Consider the following 18,093-nt stretch of genomic DNA (forward strand, 5'->3'; position numbering starts at 1 on the left):
TTGGGGTGGATAGAAATGGTTGTCAAAGGTTCAAGTACCTATTCATCTTTTTTGCTGCATCTATTGCTGGACTACCATACTTAAGACCAGTGGTGATAATTGATGGTAAGTTGTTGACTACAAATGATTGACTACTTCCATAGTTGACTACTTGAGTATACCTGTAATTATCTATGTATAAGTGCAAGGACACATCTGGTAGGCAGATATGGGGGTTGTCTCATATGTGTCAGCGCCCAAGATGAGAACTTTCAGATCTACCCAATTGCATATGCGGTTGTGGACAGTGAGAATGATGCTTCTTATGAATGGTTTTTCAATTGCTTAAAAACAATCATTCCCAATGACCGAGATGTTATGTTTGTTTCGGACCGGCACGGCAGCATATACTCAGGACTCAGAAAGGTATAATCTTAGTCAACTATTTGCAACCTAGTACTTTTTGATAGTAGGTAAGTATATATAGTTGGTTATTTATGTATGGCTTGGCTTGTGTTGTTTTAGGTGTACCCAGATGCAGGCCATGGTGCTTGCCTTGTGCATCTCGCAAGAAACATCACCACGCGTTTTAAGGAAAGCCGGCTGCAAGGATTGATGGTTCGAGCTGCTAAAGCTTATACCGTGTACGAGTTTCAGCAGATCTTTGCCGATTTGCAGAACGTGAGTCCAAACTGTGCAAAATACTTAGTGGATCTGGGATTGCCACACTAGACTCGGGCGTACTGTTTCGGCAAGCGGTACAATGTAATGACAACAAATGTGGCCGAGTCCCTTAACAAAGTCTTGAAAGAGTGTTGTGAGTTTCCACTAATCTCAATGCTTGAGGCCATTAGGATGAGTCTTATCAGCTGGTTTGTAAGGAGGAAAGCTGCAGCTGCCGCACAACAATACCCTATCAATCCGAAAGTGCGTGACATGATGGACGAAAACTTTCACGATAGCACAGAGCTGAAGGTTAAAATAGTCCAATACAAGTGTCTGTTGATATTTAACTACCAATAATCGTCTACTTATAAAAAACTATGTTTACTTGTAGGTGGTTGTTGTCGGAGAGGATGAGTACGAAGTTTACAACAGACATGGGGACAGATTCGAAGTGAACCTTGTTTTGAAGAAATGCAGCTGCAGGGAGTTTCAGATGCTTCTCATCCCGTGCGGACATGCAATGGCAGCTAGTTCATTCAGCACACTTGAGCTTGAGAAGCTCGTTGGAGAGGTGTACAGCACAAGGTACCGGAGATCCCTTTACGAGGGAGCTTTCCATCCGGTACCAACTCCTGTAAATTCTGGAGGCACAGAACTACTTCCACCGTTAATGCGCCGACCACCAGGTCGTCCAAGGAAAACAAGGATCCCATCACGAGGAGAACTGAAGGTATTTATTATTAACATAATATGTAACTACTTGTAAACGATTATTGGTTAGTGACTACAGTAGATAACTGTCTATTATTTATTCTCCACATTAAACAGAGGCGTTCGAGGAAGGCGGCGAGAATTTGCAGCAGGTGTCTTGGAAAGGGTCACAACAAAGCGTCATGCAAGCTTCCGCTGCATGAAAGGTAAGAAAAATGGCAGAGATGAATGGGAGATGAGGCAGGGGGAATCGGGTATGATGCACTTCAAAAATGGAAGTTAGGGGACTACATTTTATGTAAAGTCTTAGCTCCTCCTTATTTGAAGCTTTTTTGCTACTATGCATCCTAGAAATATGTTATCTAGATATTGCGTTTTGGTTTGTAATGCCTCAATTACTTTTGGGTCTCCCCTACATGTTTTGTTATGCTTGGATTTGGTATCATATAAGATGTTATTTGGAGTTTGAGTGTTCTTAAATATGTTTCATCTGGTTGTTTTATCAGTTTATCTGTAGTAGAAGCTGTCTACCTGTAGTTGATTACTACTAGGGCACTCATCGTAGACGTTAAACTTACACTGCGTCGAGTAGTCAATATGGGATAGTTGACGATGGGTAGTTGTTTAATCTTTACTATTTGACACCTTGCGATTGATCAACAAGCCGTTAGCTGAAATGTAATGTAAAGTTTACTATAATGATTTCAATGTGGCAAATATTGATAGATATTTATTCGTTATTCTTGTAGTCTAAAGAGTTTTATAAGTCAGCAATGTATCTTGAATCTCTTCAGTTAAGATTCATTTGGATATGGTGTATGTAGTTTTATGGGTAACGGTTTATTTTCTTCCAGACTCGGTACGATGTGGTAATGAAGACGACAGCTACAATGTAATAAAAAGTCGACTACAAATATTTCTTAATTAGGACAATTGGAACAACACAACGTTATAATAGGTTGACAAACACAAATTCATATAGCGATAGATAACATAATAGTATCATACAACGAGTAGTTCAAAGGGGTTCAAATCCATGCAAACTAAAAAAACAGAGTGGGTAAAGGATCAATTAGTAGGGTCCTGTGGAATGACGACGTCGGAAAGAGACGGCGGCTCGAGTAAACAGAGTAGATCATAAGCAAACTTCAGAGATGCATCCCGTACGATGTCATCAGCAACAACAATGTCTAGAGACATATTCGCAGCGTGCAATTGAAGAGCCATAAGTGCCAGCACACCGAGATGACCTGAGTTTAACATTAATAAAGGTAAATGATTACTAGGTAGTCGATTAGGACATATCTGATGACCAAGTGTAAGTAGGAATACCAGATATCGAGGTTTGGAAGATTGGTTTCACAATTTTTATTGTGAATGGCGTGAGATCGTCGGCTTTCATCTCTGAATTGTAAGCGACTCTCCTGATGAAATGTGGTAGAGACTGCGCGAGTGGTGCGACGCTTGTCTTGAGTTTCAGCTCTTTTAGGGTTGCAAAGACATTCAGTACGTAAATATCGTGGCTCTCAAAATCGATGCATAGGCCCACCCAGTATCTGTCGTCGACTTGGTAGGGGCAATAAATGCGAGCGACCTGTGTGTACCATGAGCGCCTCGCTTTCACATACGCAGCTGAACCAGATGGGAGTGCGACAAGTTTCTTTTTAGAGGGATTGGTAAACTGCTGATGGAGCTGAATGATGCCATGAAGAAACGTGTACTCAACGAAATCGTAAGTGCATTAATCGTCGTTCAGTTCCGACAATTGATGACGCAATAACCTAATGATGCTGTCGATGGACTATCATAGACATGAAACACAAATTAGTAGTCGTATACTAAAAAGTGAGAGTAGACAATTATTGGGAAGGTGTTTACCACAACTGAAATCGGGAATTTTAAGTCCACGATCTCTTTCAAGATGTTCACAGAGAGGGTTACGCCATCCCATCTTGGCAAATTCCTATAAAAAGCGGTAAATATTGGGGAATTTAACACTTACTATCAACAACATAAGCAAAGCAACCAATAATATGTCACTCACCGATTGTCCTTCATCCTATTTTGGAGGAGAATTACTTGTTCAAATTTGGGTGTTGGAAAGAAGTGAGACAGCTGTAATGGGTTCACATTCTTCTTAACACGCTTAGGTTGAGGGACTACAAAGTCGGACATCTGTGTTGAAGGCACGGGTAGTCGTTTACTCTTACGAGTAGGTAGCTGTGCTTCTTCACCCTTCTTCGAGGTTTGAGCCATATTCTTCTCTTCCTGTGTGAGACCAAGAGACCAACCAGGAGGATCAATATCGCCCAACACCTACATTTTGTGTTTGAAAAAGTTGGTGATGCACTGCATATTCTTAGTTGACTAATTTATAAAAATAGACGACTATTAATTCAAACCTGCTCGTGGGATGAGACTCGAGGGTCGGGCGGGGCAATAACTTGGTTCTCTTTGACAGCAGCCAAGGCATCTTCCGGAGTGTCCTGCAAAACAGTATGTACATAAAAAGTAGGAGACTTTGTGAGGAAAATAGTAGGAGACTTTGTGAGGAAAATAGTAATTAATTAGCATATCTGTAAATACCTCCTTAGGGGGGGCATCTTTGTTGACGTCTGTTTGCTCGGTTGCCACAACAGGTGCTTGTTGACAGTGAGATTCGACGGATGCGTGAACAAAGTTTACTTCGTAGGGGTTTGGGGGCTCCTCCAAGAACTCTAGTATATATCGAAACATCATATACTATACTACTACTCTCTATTTAGGTAAAGTAGACAACTAGCTAGACGAACCTGATCTTCTGCTTGGCCGTCGTCTCCCATTTGCTATATTGTGAAGAAAAGTAGGCAATTATCGAGAAGTCGACTATGTTTACAATAAATGAAAAGTAAAGACATACCTGATCCGTGACTTCCTTGGCATGGTTAACGGTTGAATGAACTGGGTTCACACGGCTTGGTTCACTGACTTGATCAAATGGCTGGTTCTCGGAAGGATCTACATTGACCTGCAAAACAGGCTTTTCTATCATAAGTATATGACTATGTTTACGTATATAACTATTAATAGTTGGCTATTTACTTGGACAGTTGCGGATAAATCAGAAAACACAGAAGCAATTTGATCTTTTGCTTGGCCGTCGTCTCCCATTTGCTATATTGTGAGGAAAAGTAGACAATTATCGAAAAGTCGACTATGTTTACAATATATGAAAAGTATAGACATACCTGATCCGTGACTTCCTTGGCATGGTTAACGGATGAATGAACTGGGTTCACACGGCTTGGTTCACTGACTTGATCAAATGGCTGGTTCTCGGAAGGATCTACATTGACCTGCAAAACAGGTTTATCTAGCATAAGTATATGACTATTTTGACGTATATAACTATTACTAGTTGGCTACTTACTTGGACAGTTGCGGATAAATCAGAAAGCACTGAAGCAATTTGATTTTGCGCGAGTGTTGCATCATCTTGGACATCATCAGCGCCAAGATGCGGTTGGCTTTCATGGTCTCCAGCATCACGAGATCCCTCGCATTCGTCCTCTACACTGTCTTCTTGGGCAGCAACGTCGCCATCAGTAGAAGAACTGGCCGATTCCTTGTTTTTGGTTACCTTATCACTGTCATCACCTTCAGATGAATCTGATGACTTAGTCTCCTCAGAAGAAGAAATCTGTTGGAACCTAACATGCTTTTTGCGAATTGGAATTGATTTAACCCTCTTCTTAGTCTTTGTTTGAGAAGGTGGCTTGACTACCGATGAAGCCCCTGGTAAAGTCTGGTGTTGTTGCTTAAAAGTGGACAGAGCGGTAGAGACTTCGGTACAGAGATCACCGAAATATGCGCGAAGGCTTTTTATCTCGGATTCGATGACGGAAATGGCATCTAGAACCTTATCAATAGTCGCAGCCGAAGCAGAATCGAACTTCCCGTCCGAAGGTGTATTCCGGGAGGATGAAGATGGTGCCTTAGGATTCTTTAGATGAACGCCTGCGTTTTCACCACCAATCCAAGTTTTCCTTGAAAACTTAACCCCGTCGTTGATTGCGGCGATCAAGTTGTCAACACTTTTGTCTGGGACATCATCATCCAGGTCCAAGTCGGTATCATCCAAAATATTCTCGTCGTCCAGCAAAATTGATTTCACAGCCACCTGAAAATTGGAATATTAGTAGTAGTCAGTTACTTTCAAATATGTCTATTTGTAGTTGACTATCAAATATGTTATGTTAGAGCATGTATCGTTTTGACAAACTGGACAGTACATCTTAGATCAACTACCAGCTTGAAATAGTTAGAGTAGTCGGTTACTTTGACAACTGTCTATTTATAATTGACTATCAAGTACGTCATGGTATTATGCAAAATGTCTATTTTGACAAACTATACAGTACTTCTTAGATCAATAACAGCTAGAAATAGTAGGAGTAGTCAGTTACTATGCAAAATGTCTATTTATAAGTGACTATCAATAAGTTTAGTTAGAGCATGCAAAATGTCTATGCAAAATGTCTATTTATAAGTGACTATCAATAAGTTTAGTTAGAGTTCTTGTATGTCTGATATACTAGGTTATAATGACTATCTACTAATAGTAACCGCCTATATATATATGAATATTATACTGGGTGTGGTTATCATACCTTCTGAGACTTGTCAAGAGACTTGACATGCGGCATTGAGATGTTTACGGGTTTCATAGAACCAGGACGTATACTGGGGGTATCGTCGTCCTCATCGTCTTCATCCACCAAATTAGGTTCGCTTGATTTTCCTTTCAGATCCTTCTTGAGAATAGCGGGAGCACATTCCAAAATAACCATTTGTAATGCATGTATAAACCCCTGAAATGCACACGTCGGCTGGCAAAGGTAAGATGTCGTTGCCGTCCTCGTTTTGATGCTGTGTATGGTCAAATCAAAAGATTTCCGACCCCATGGATATTCCAGGAATTTATCAACATCCTGCAATATCATAATGTGCTCGGCACTGATCTTTGCATTCCTAGAAGTTGGGCATACAATCCCATCGATAAGAAGTAAGCAAGCTAGCTTAAATCTAGTCTCTTTGTCCTTGTATGGTCTGCCAGCAAGTGTTGTTGCAATCCATCCAGGAGTCGCATTCTTCTCTGAACCAAACAACTCAATAGTCTCGGCATTGACCTGGTCTTCTTTGAGCTTTTTCGGAGGTGGCAACTTGGAGCAATCAAGGCCTGTCGTAATAGCAAACTCCCTAATAGAAAAATGGATTGGCTGGCCAGCGAATAGACACCAAAGCTCTTTTTTTTTCTTCGTAACTAGCTGCCGAGACAAGATAAAGTGAAGAAATCTAACTGATGAAGCAATCTTGTTACCTGCTTCCATCAGTTTTCCAAACTGAGACAATGAAAGCTTCTCCATATGGTCTTCCTCGAGAGCAAAACTGATTGTGTCAAGATAGGTTAGCTGAAAGGAGGTGTTCACCTTCTTATTTTCCGGTTCGTTGCCTAAGGCAAACATTCTATCCGGAAACCTGCTCATAACTTATCAGCTGAAAAAAAAAAACAATGAAACAACTAAAATTAGAAAAATGTATTACATAAACGTCTATTAGTGTTTGTCTACTATATAAAAATATTCGGTTACTGGGAGACCGTATACAAAATTTGGATGACCTTATTGTCCATGGTTGTATCTCAACTCCATAACGAATTACTGGTAACCGAAAACTTTTTAATTTCATGTTCACATGTAATTGGAAAAGTGATTCAACCCCATAAAAAATCTAAAAACATGTAACCCAAGCGGCACCAAACATAGATCCCTAATCCCTAAAATCCCCAAAATGGAACAGGGTAATTAGGCTGACCCTACACATGCAATTTGGCGAATAAACAAATACTAGGGTAATTAGATACTTGTAGACCGTAAACCTTAAAATAACAGAGCCCAATTCGAAAAAAATGTAACCGAAGCGGCACCAAACATAGATCTGTACTTCCGAAAAATCTCCAAAATAAAATAGGGTAATTAGGCTCATCCTACACAAGCTACCTGGCGAATAAACGACTACTAGGGTAATTAGATACTTGTAGTTCGTAATATTGAATAACAGAGACCAGTTCAATTGGGAGTTGTGCGACGGAAGGCGGCGACGACGCTGGGATCTACGAGAATGGAAATTGGTCTATAAGCAAGAGAAAAAAACTAACCACGAAAGAGATGGGTTCGGATGGGGATTGGCACGCGACCGTTGTCGTTACTCGGAGCGGCGGACGGCGCTTCCGGCGCAAACAAAAAAGACGACGATGTGTGAGCGTCTTTCTAGGTTAAAGAAAAGGGAGTGGGAATGTGAAAGAGAACAAGGAAGAGAAAGAGGGAAATGACAGTTGCGAAAAAAATCGTAGGTGTGAGAGGAGAAAAGAGGCTATAAATGTGAGATTTTATTGCGGTTTTTTTTTAAATAAAAAAACGGTTACCTTTCCATCCCAAGCAGTTTACATCTCAATATAAAGTAATTAAACTGCTTAAATACTTACAACTGCTGCAAATGATTTCGTTGGTTATGTTAACAGAGAGGATACCGTTTTACAACATGAAATAGCCAATTACACTAAATATAAAATCAACTGATATAATTTAGAAAGAGTATTCAACTACAAAGCAAGCAATTATAAATAGTCGAAGTGACAAACTACAGATAAATGTTTGGATTGTCCAAAACGGAATACATCCAACCTATGGATCTAAAGAGAATTTCACAAGGTGGTAGGTTCCGTAGAGGTAGCAGAGTTCACAGTATCCGCCCTGGTGTTTCATACGGCAACTGGGGAAATCAACAGCAATATGGGGTAAAGATGTATGCGCATCAGGCACCACCATTTTGTCGATCAAAGCCATAACTTCCTCACCAATCTGAGTCATATGCTCAATTGTTGCTCTCCAACCAAAAACACGGTCTAAAATTTCTATGCCTATGGGGTAGTGACCTAATGCGGTTACACATATGGCCATCATTAAGGTCGCCGTTTGAACTCCAGCTTTAGACGCTTGGTTGAAAAACCTTAGAGAACCTTCGATATCATTAGCCATAGTGATTCTGCTCATACCGTGGATATACATACCAAGTGGATTACCTGATGTCACCGCCGCCTCAAAGAATGAAGGGTAGCTCTGAACTAAACTGGGCCTTCTCACGAAAGCTGTAAGGTTGAGAAACCTCATCACAGATGGTTCGTTGATTGTTTGGCTAAGGAATTTGCATGAACAAGCAAAAGAGCAAGCGTCTTTAGTAGAACTCCTACCAACTCTTTTAAAAATATCAACGGCTGCATCGCGAATCTGAGGAAGAATATCATTTGTCAGTGGTACCAGATCGGGATGTACTTGGGACAACGCAGACCTTCAAAAACAAAAGCAAGGAATATTAAGCTACCCAGTATATGGTTACCTATAACTAGCAAGAATAGTAAGCTACTCAGTATATGGTCACCAGTAAACACTTATTTACTACTTAAAATGTAAATGACATACTTAGTGGTTAATTATTCAGATCTGAAAACGCAGATCTGGATGACGGATGAGAATGGTAGTGGAAAGCGTTTGAAAAAAAAAAAACAAAAACTGTGAATCAGGACAAGTGGCCTACGGAACCAAACGTTTATGAACCCAAAAATATGAAGAATAACGACAGATCTAACTTCGAAAAATTAAGAAATCTAGCTCCTGGAAATTAACGACGACATATACCGGTATCTGCGAGTAAAGTCATATAACATTCAACAGACGACACCAAAACAGAGCTTAACAGTTTACCTTTCAAGCTTCGCTGCGGAAAAAAAAGACGGTGGTTCGCAAGATCGGTCCATCGTTGCCGGAGTTTCAGAGAAGTAAGTGACTCGCCGTATCAAACTCCGGTTTATCATGTCGGAGTCAGCGAAGTAAAATGGAGAACCACAGAAATTATAGAAGAGAGGATTTGAGTGAGGTAGTAGTGTTTTGAAATTCAGACTGAATTTCAAGGACCGAAGTTTGACTATAAAGACCCGATGGAAAATTTTGAATTAAAGCTGATAAAAGAGAAAGATGTCAGACATAAAACACGTATACGTTATTGTTATAAAGATATGCTGGAGTAGAATGTAACTGAGGGGGTTTTGGGTACTTTCCACCCCATAAAAAAATTAGTTCATCGACACCTAATTAGCTCTTGTTGTTACGCTACGACACCAAATTTCCCTTAATTTCTTTATTTCTTCATCCAAAACTTTTTTAAAATAAATTCTTTCCATTGCATTTTGCATTCAAGCCTAAACAATGACAAATTACAACCACAGCATTACATTCACAAAATAAATTCTTTCCATTGCATTTTGCATTCAAGCCTAAACAATGACAAATTCCAACCACAGCATTACATTCACTTGCAGACTAGTTATGAATCTCAATTTTACATGATTCTCTGCGTGGAACACAAATCATGAGATGCATTTTTTTTTCTTCAAATTTTGCGGCTAGAGAGTTGTTTGGCCGGTGGAGAAAATTGATAGAATTATTTGCATATCCCCTAAAATATATGGTAAGTGCATGAAGTGTATAATTCCTCGTAAAAGTAAAAAGTAATGTGCTTGTGGTTGAGCATCTTACTTTAGTGGAATTCTCTGTTTTCTTTTTTTTTGAAGAAGGAATTCTCTGTTTTCATTCATTAAATAAAATCAAAAGACGTGAATAAAAGATAATGATATGAACAAAACCTTATTTATTTCCGTAGGGAACTCAAAAATCAAACTCTACTCAATTAGACGAACATCTCACCAATGCTGAAACAGCCAGTTACAAAATGTATGAATGTGATCCAAATTAAAAAGGCTTTGCCTTTGCCTTGTGTGCTCTCTTCATTATACAATATACACACAGGGTCTTTTGCAAACAGAAGGTCTTCTATGATGTCTTTGACAAAACCATAATGGAGGCAGATAGATTTGTCCCTTTTCTTTCCAAAGATTTCCGAAACTTTAGAAAGAAACTCAGTGAGGTCATAGCTAGATGCTCCAAATTTAGGGAACTCAAATTTCATTCACTTGCGGAACTCAACAAAATCGCAAGGATACAAGTATGTGGAGAAGAACATACTTGTGTTCTTACAAAAAATACTGTGTTCGAGCGCAGATATTGATAAAGAAAAGCAAAATCCTAGACAAGCCTTGTGATCTATGAAACAAGACCGCTGGTGAAGATAGCCATAAGCTCAGGAACCAGCTTTTTGTCATCATATTTCTTCACATCCTTCTTTAAGAAGGCTTCATCGGTGATTGACAACACAGACGACAATGGAGGGAGCTCACTTCCCAAGAATCCTTTAGACATGAGAGTTTTGACTACGTTACACCTTGGAGCAGTCCTCTTCTCAAAGTTGTATGCAATTACCTGAGGGTTTGCCACCACAACCTCTAGTGGCCAATTCATCTTCTTCACAAGAAATTCAGTCTTCTTCTTCACCGTCTCTGCAGATAATCCAAGCAACTGAGGAAAGCGCTTCACAATCAAAGCAGACTCATCTCTGCTGAATCCTAGGCCTAGAAATGTTTCAACCGAGTTCAGTATCTTTTGCTCCGAGTATGACAGAATGTTTGGCCATTTCTTGAACATTGCCCAGACATCTTCCACATCAAAGCCTAACCTTTTATAGACGTTTACTTTTTCTTCTATTGCTTCATCGCTCATTTGGTAAACAGCGTTCAGTGCCTCGACAAACTCGGATCAAAGCCCATGTCAACAATCTTCTTGAGGGATTCTTCAAATCTATCTTTCCCACAGCAAGCATGGTGATAGGAGATGAGCATAGAGAACAGCAGCTTCTGAGGCATGCCCAATTCCCTCAAAGCCAATATATTTCGAAGCTTATTCTCCTGCTTACTACCCTGTGGCAAAGAATGAGATAACTTTTTGAACTTGGAATTATCCGCTTCTACAATCTCTTTGATGAAATCATAGTATACGCAGAAAGCTTTCTCCTTTTTGATACCCAAGATCTTAGGGACTTTAGAAACAATCTCAGTAAGCTCAGAGGTTAAAACTGCAAAAACTGAAGCTTGGGACAGAGGGATTTCTCAGCATCTAACATAAGCAACCGTGGATAACTACTAACGATGCTGGAGATTTGAGATTCCGTGAAACCATAACTTTTAAGAAGACTCAAAACAGAACCCGGATTACCCTTGCCCAGTGACTCAACGAGGTAGGAGACAGTGAAAGTCTTCTCTTTTCGATCATCTCTAGGTCTCACAGTTTCTGCAACACTACCAGAGGAGAACGGATTGGAAAAAGCAGAGGATACATTTTGCAACGAACCTCTCAAATGACGCCATTTCTGTAAGTCGAGAGACCTTCTTCCATGGAGTATCATCGAAGAATGAAATGCGATTAAGAGAAATAAAAACTCAAAAACACAAGCAGCAGCGTCGATACGATTCAGGTGATCTAACCCGGATCAAATTCGAGAAAACGACATGATAAAGTTTCAAACTTTCTCTGAACTTACTAATGTTCCGAGGAAAAGATCGATGACTCTCGCGAAACCCAAAATCGCAAATGTCACAATTTGGGTGAGGACTGAGGTCTGAGGAGAACAAAAAACGGATAAACCCTAAGAAAAAAAAACGGAAACTAGGGATTATGAGCAATATGTGCTTTGTGGCTGAACGAGCATTTTACGTTTAGGTGTAAATGTATAAAAACAGACGTCTTAAGCCCCAAAATTCTAAATCAATGCCGATGTACTAAACTCAGTATTTGAACATACTGTTTTCAATCTAAAGATGACTCTAGCAGTAAGACTAAGAAAATTGAAAACAACTCGTTTCTTACAATCCATCAACACCAAGAGAGGTTCTCGCATGAGGTTTTTCGATGTTTTGATATAGGTAATTTTATGTATTCAAATTAGCCGTCCCCAAACAATACATTTTTATTCCAAACAAAACTTCTTCATACAAAAACAAAAGTGTCAACTTTTTGGGGACCAACAGAGCAATGAAACATACAAGAAGCCCCTGCTTTTCCCAAACAAAATCTGAACATAATGATTCTCCATGTTTTGTACATATGAAGAAACATCCAATCTAATCAATCAAGATTTAGAGAGTGTTTTTCATTAAAGGCCTTAAATTCAAAAACCATGTAAGAACCTCTGTTACTTTGCATTATTACCATATCTCCACATTTTTACGTAACTACCTCAGAAAGATTCAAAGTTACAACTTCAAGTCATTTTCCTAGTCAGTTTGCAAATAAAAAACGGTCACATCCGGAGATCAAACTGAGATCACAAAAGCTTAGAATCATAATCTAAATCTCTGATATTGCCTCCACTGCCGGAATCTAAAACTAAAAGGGAAAAAAATACCAACTTTGACAAGCCTACTATGCTATGAGACACGATGTTCGATGAAGATAGCCATCAACTCAAGCACCAGCTGATCATCATGCTTCACCACACACCTGTTTGATAAGAGAGCTTTGATGATTACGTTACACCTTGGTACAGACTTAGATAAGGGAGCTTTGAATTCATAGATATTGGCAAGCCTTATGATCTATGAAGCAGGATCTTTGGGTGAAGATGGCCATCAACTCACGCACCAGCTCATTTTCATTGTGCTTCATCACGTACTTGTTTAAGAAAGCATGATCGGTACATGCCAAGACACACGGCATAGAAGGGAGTTCACTTCCAAGCAATCCTTTGGACAAGAGAGCTTTGATTACGTTACACCTTGGGACAATCCTCTTCTCCATGCTGTATCCAAATACCGGAGGAAACAAAACCAGAGCCTTTAGTGGCCAATTCATCTTCTTCACAAGAAACTCAGTCTTCTTCTCCACCGACTCAGCAGATAATCCAAGTAACTGAGGAAAGCGCTTGCACATCATAGCAGACTCATCTCTGGTGAACCCAAGGCCTAGTAATGTTTCAATGGAGTCCACTATCTTTTGCTCCGAGTAAATCAGAAACTTCGGCCACTTCTTAAACATTGCCCATACGTCTTCGACATCAAAGCCAAAACTTTTATAGACGTTTACCTTTTCTTCAATCGTTTTGTCGCTCATTTGGTAAACAGCGTGTAGAGCATCGACAAACTTTAAGGTTGTCGGATCAATGCCCATGTCAACAACCTTCTTGACGGATTCTTCAAATCTTTCTTTTCCAGTTACAGAACCGAAATTAGAGATGAGCATAGAGAATAACAGCTTCTGAGGCACACCCAATTCCCTCAACGCCAATACATTTCTGAGTTTGTTCTCCTGCTGACTACCCTCTGGCGAAGAATGACACAACTTTACGTACTTGGAGCTCTTATCGGCTTCTATGACCTCTTTGATGAAATCATAGTATACGCTGAAAGCTTTGTCTTTTTTGATACCCAAGATCTTTGGAACTTTAGAAAAAATCTCAGTGAGCTCAGAGCTTGAAGCTCCTCTGGACTGAAGAAACTGAAGCTTGGGACCAATACATTTCTCAGCATCTAATATGAGCAATCCTGGGAAAGCGCTAACGATGCTGGAGATTTGAGGACCTGTGAACCCATGACTCCTAAGAAGGCTCAAAACAGAATCAGGATTACCCTTTCCCTCGGACCAGACTTTCCTCGAGATCGATTCTGCGAGTTTCGTAGTGAACCCCAGTGACTCAACGAGGTAAGAGACTGTAAAGTTGCTCCCTTTTCGACCATCTTGAGGAGCGCTTAGATCAGCAGCACTAGCGGAGAAGAAGGAACTGGGAAAAGCAGAGAATACATTTTTCACTGAACCTCTCAGATTAGGCCATTTCTGTAACACGAGAGACCTTCTTCCATAGAGTATCGAAGAATACATTAGAGGAAATGCGATTAAGAGAAAGAACCGGGTCAAATTCGAGATTACGACATGATAAAGTCTCAAACTTTCTCCCAACTTACTAATGTGCCGAGTTAAGATCGATGAATGTTCCAGTTTTCCAGAATTCGGCTCTCCATTTCTTCTCTCGCAAAACCCAAATTCGTCAAAACCACAATTTTGGGTAAGGAGAAAAGGATTTAACAAAAAAGGAAACTAGGGTTTATGAAAAATTGGGCTTCGAATCCGGATATTCAATGACTTGAAATTAACCTTTGTGCTACAGCGGATTTATTTGCTAGATACTGAATACAAATTTATTTATTTGCATAGACCTTTAAATGGGCCTTCAAAACTCTTTACAACCCTTTAATTTATTTATTTATTCATCCAAAACTTTTTTAAAATAAATTCTTTCCATTGCATTTTGCATTCAAGCCTAAACAATGACAATTCCAACCACAGCATTACATTCACTTGCAAACTAGTTATGAATCTCAATTTTACATGATTCTCTGCATGGAACACAAATCATGAGATGCATTTTTTTTTCTTCAAATTTTCGGCTAGAGAGTTGTTTGGCCGGTGGAGAAAATTGATAGGATTATTTGCATATCCCCTTAAATATATGGTAGGTGCATGAAGTTGTCTTGTTATTGTATAATTCCTCGTAAAAGTAAAAAGTAATGTGCTTGTGGTTGAGCATCTTACTTTAGTGGTATTCTCTGTTTTCTTTTTTTTTGAAGAAGAAGGAATTCTCTGTTTTCATTCATTAAATAAAATCAAAAGACGTGAATAAAAGATAATCCTCTTCTCCATGCTGTATCCAAAGTACCTGAGGAAACAAAGCCACAGCCTTTAGTGGCCAGTTCATCATCTTCACCACAAACTCAGTCTTCTTCTTCACCGACTCCGCAGAATATGAGCTCACCAATGAAGATGACAGTGGAAGTAGTACCATCACCACTTATGTCATCCTGTGCAACAGCTGTCCTTGCAATCATGATGGCTGTGGGATTTTGAAATTTGCTGCAAAGATTAGTAAGTGACAACTGTTAGCCATTATCAAACTATTTCTAAGGATTTGTGTATGTCATCATTTTAATAGTATCACTTGACAAGTAAGAAGTGATACTATTAAGCTAACTTTATTAATCAACCAACAAGATCTAGCATTTTTTTTTTTTTTTTTTTTTTCAGACTCACCATTTCCTTCAAAAGCGTCTTTCCATCCTTAGTATTTCAAATATTTTTTTGTGCAAATCAACTTCAAAAACAGTAAAAGATACAAAGTTACACATCAGTCGTCTCACATTCCTTAATTCGTAGAAGAAATATATATGTTTCCATGAGATAAATAGGTAAACTTGCATTAGAAAATGTCACTGTTTACTATTACAAGTGAAATTGTTTTGGTTTTTCATTTTTTCAACTTTAGTTAACTTTTCAATTTGTTGCTCATGTAAACAAAACTCAAGTTTTACTACAGTATTAAAAAATTTAGCAATGAATCAATCAAATGGACCCTTCAAATTTTATTAAAAAAATGGGGGCTATGTTTCTTTTCTATTCTCATAGGCAAGGCCCTACATATGGACCAATGATAAGAGATAGAAAGAAGAAAGATGAACAAGGTAACTTTACTGAAGTAGCTATTCCTCAAACTCATGCATGTGATCAAGAAGATAGTCGCAGCCAACTCTTCGTTCTTGTTACATGCGAAGAACACTTCCAACACCAATGCTCTCTCAGATCCCATTGCTTCCAGCTGTATATATATTTTTTTTTTATCAAGGTCAACCCGAGCTGATCAAACATTTTCTAGAACATAGTATGCCATAGTCTCCCTTAAATACTTTGTCTTGACAACGGTTTTTGCAATAATCGCAAATTGGTCGAGAAATCTTGCTTTTGCCAAGAATCTGGAACTCCTTCCCACTTTGTCTGTAAGATTGACCAGGCTTCATATATGGAAATTCACCAAATAAACAATTAATATGAAAAATGGTGCAACACTCCTTACACCAATAGAATATTGTTCTAACTGTATCGTTTAAATCGCATTCACATATCTCGCAACAATCATTCTCATTTATTTCTTTACCAAATAAAACTGTGAGAAAGTGTTTGTCATGCTTATACCTTGCTTTATATGGTAAAGTTGCGCACTTGAAACATACAATAAAATTGCATTTGATGCAGTTTATTTGTTTCTGACATTCTATTTTGCATACCTCACATATGGGTTTATTTATTGGATCTAAAGTTAGGAACAAGGGATGTTCATGAGCTTTGAAATCAAACGGCTCTGAGATTAAAGCACGCCTCACATCTAAGTTGAATTTGCAATCTCCTATGCAACAACCATAGACAAACCCACCACAAATACGATAACAAACCCAGCAGAAGAAACTACCCAACCTATATCTACTAACACTCTTCAATGTAAGCGGATGAGGATGTAATCCATGTTGGATTCTACGAGGATGTAATTCATGGAGGATGAACTCACACTCAATACAAGAATATAAGTTACCTTCATAGATTGGAAGGACACACGCTTGACAAAGCTTGTTTTCATCGTAAAGTATGTTGACCTCGAACCGGAGATGATGTTCATGAAGAAAATAAAGTATTACTCCTTCAGATATAATATCGAATGGCTTAGCATCTTGTGTTATATCATCTTCTTCTGGTACACCTTCGAGTTCTTTTCCATCCCACACATTTTTTCCAAGAGCACATCTTGAATGAACAACATAGTCACTACATTTGTCACAAGTATATGCACCATAATCGCAGTTAACCCTTTGGCGACAAACTCCACAAGACCACTCTCTTGATTGAAGAGAAGAAATGTAGGAGATACGATGGTGGTGACGTGATATCTTGATAATGTGTGGGGAATACATACAATCTTTATGAGCTACAAAGTTGCATATGAGACACACGTATGTAGGAGAACTTTTTCTCAACAATCCACAAACATTGCAAACTAAGGAGGTATGTCTAGGGAAAAAGGTTAGGGAATGGTCATGCCTTTTTGGTTGGTCTATAACAAAGGGTATTGGTTTTATCGTGCAGATCGGATGTATGCAAACCTGACAAATGGTACAATAATATACCAAATATCTCGTTGTTTCTCCACAACATAAATACTCATTATTTTTTCTGTCACGACGATCACAATAAAGTTGTAGAAAATGTTCGGGATGATAAGGATGTTTGATTTTAAGTGAAGACTCGACGCATTCTTTGTGGAATTTGACTTGATGGTATTCACAGAAATAATAGTTTGTACCAAAATTTGAGACATTGCATGCTTCACACCCACCATCGCTATCGAAATCTTTATTGTTGCACCAATACAAAGGAAGTACAGGATGATGACCAAATCTTGGTGCAGAGATGTTGTACTTGGGGGAAGAATTGAGCGGAAAATGGTTTGAATTCTGTCTAAGATAGTCGTTTGTCTGTCGTGCATGAGGGCATAAGAAAAGAGGTTGAAGAGGCTGATCATGGCTAGTTGTTTCACTTGAGAAACTTAGGTTTTGTGTTTGTGGCATTAGATGGTATACCAGAAATTGTTTACCATCTATTTCCTCTCGACGAAATCCACCAACGGAATCCATGGTTGCTCCTTGTCTCTCTTTATTTTATCTTCTCAAGAGTTCTTCTAAAGTTGTTGGTTATACAAAAATCAACCCTGTAAAAAATGTCCCCTATAAATATGAAACTTTGATTCCAGAAGATGTCCTTCTACTTTTGATTACTAGATTCATAACGTGAAAACGTGATGAATTTTATTCCTTTTTTGTAGTTGTGATGTTGTTCTTTCCACGCAAATCAAGAATCAATTTTTCTTAGCCAAATGGTTTTC

General features: G+C 38.9%; 3 protein-coding genes and 1 pseudogene across 3 annotated transcripts; all 4 read right to left on the reverse strand.

The window, feature by feature from the left end:
• Positions 1 to 2,424: 2,424 nt before the first annotated feature.
• Positions 2,425 to 6,881, reverse strand: LOC18010240. Its single transcript, XM_024161108.1, has 12 exons — positions 6,716 to 6,881; positions 6,006 to 6,574; positions 4,766 to 5,515; positions 4,584 to 4,691; positions 4,438 to 4,509; positions 4,256 to 4,363; positions 4,149 to 4,181; positions 3,759 to 3,842; positions 3,401 to 3,672; positions 3,235 to 3,319; positions 2,689 to 3,049; positions 2,425 to 2,606 (listed from the first exon to the last, which is right to left on the reverse strand). The coding sequence occupies exons 1-12, from the start codon at positions 6,879 to 6,881 to the stop codon at positions 2,425 to 2,427; spliced, it is 2,790 nt and encodes a 929-aa protein (XP_024016876.1).
• A 3,547-nt stretch (positions 6,882 to 10,428) lies between these two features.
• On the reverse strand, positions 10,429 to 11,829 carry LOC18010241 (annotated as a pseudogene).
• Positions 11,830 to 12,644: 815 nt separating this feature from the next.
• LOC18010265 (transcription termination factor MTERF4, chloroplastic) lies at positions 12,645 to 14,442 on the reverse strand. Its single transcript, XM_024159665.1, has 2 exons — positions 13,012 to 14,442; positions 12,645 to 12,839 (listed from the first exon to the last, which is right to left on the reverse strand). Exons 1-2 carry the CDS (start codon positions 14,211 to 14,213, stop codon positions 12,767 to 12,769), a joined length of 1,275 nt encoding a protein of 424 aa, XP_024015433.1. The 5' UTR covers positions 14,214 to 14,442; the 3' UTR covers positions 12,645 to 12,766.
• A 661-nt stretch (positions 14,443 to 15,103) lies between these two features.
• On the reverse strand, positions 15,104 to 17,845 carry LOC18010283. The gene is made up of 4 exons (XM_024147879.1): positions 16,750 to 17,845; positions 16,070 to 16,473; positions 15,845 to 15,981; positions 15,104 to 15,242 (listed from the first exon to the last, which is right to left on the reverse strand). The coding sequence occupies exons 1-4, from the start codon at positions 17,843 to 17,845 to the stop codon at positions 15,104 to 15,106; spliced, it is 1,776 nt and encodes a 591-aa protein (XP_024003647.1).
• Positions 17,846 to 18,093: the final 248 nt, after the last annotated feature.

This window comes from Eutrema salsugineum, unplaced genomic scaffold (genome assembly GCF_000478725.1).
Source record: "Eutrema salsugineum unplaced genomic scaffold, Eutsalg1_0 scaffold_8, whole genome shotgun sequence".
NCBI lineage: Eukaryota > Viridiplantae > Streptophyta > Magnoliopsida > Brassicales > Brassicaceae > Eutrema > Eutrema salsugineum.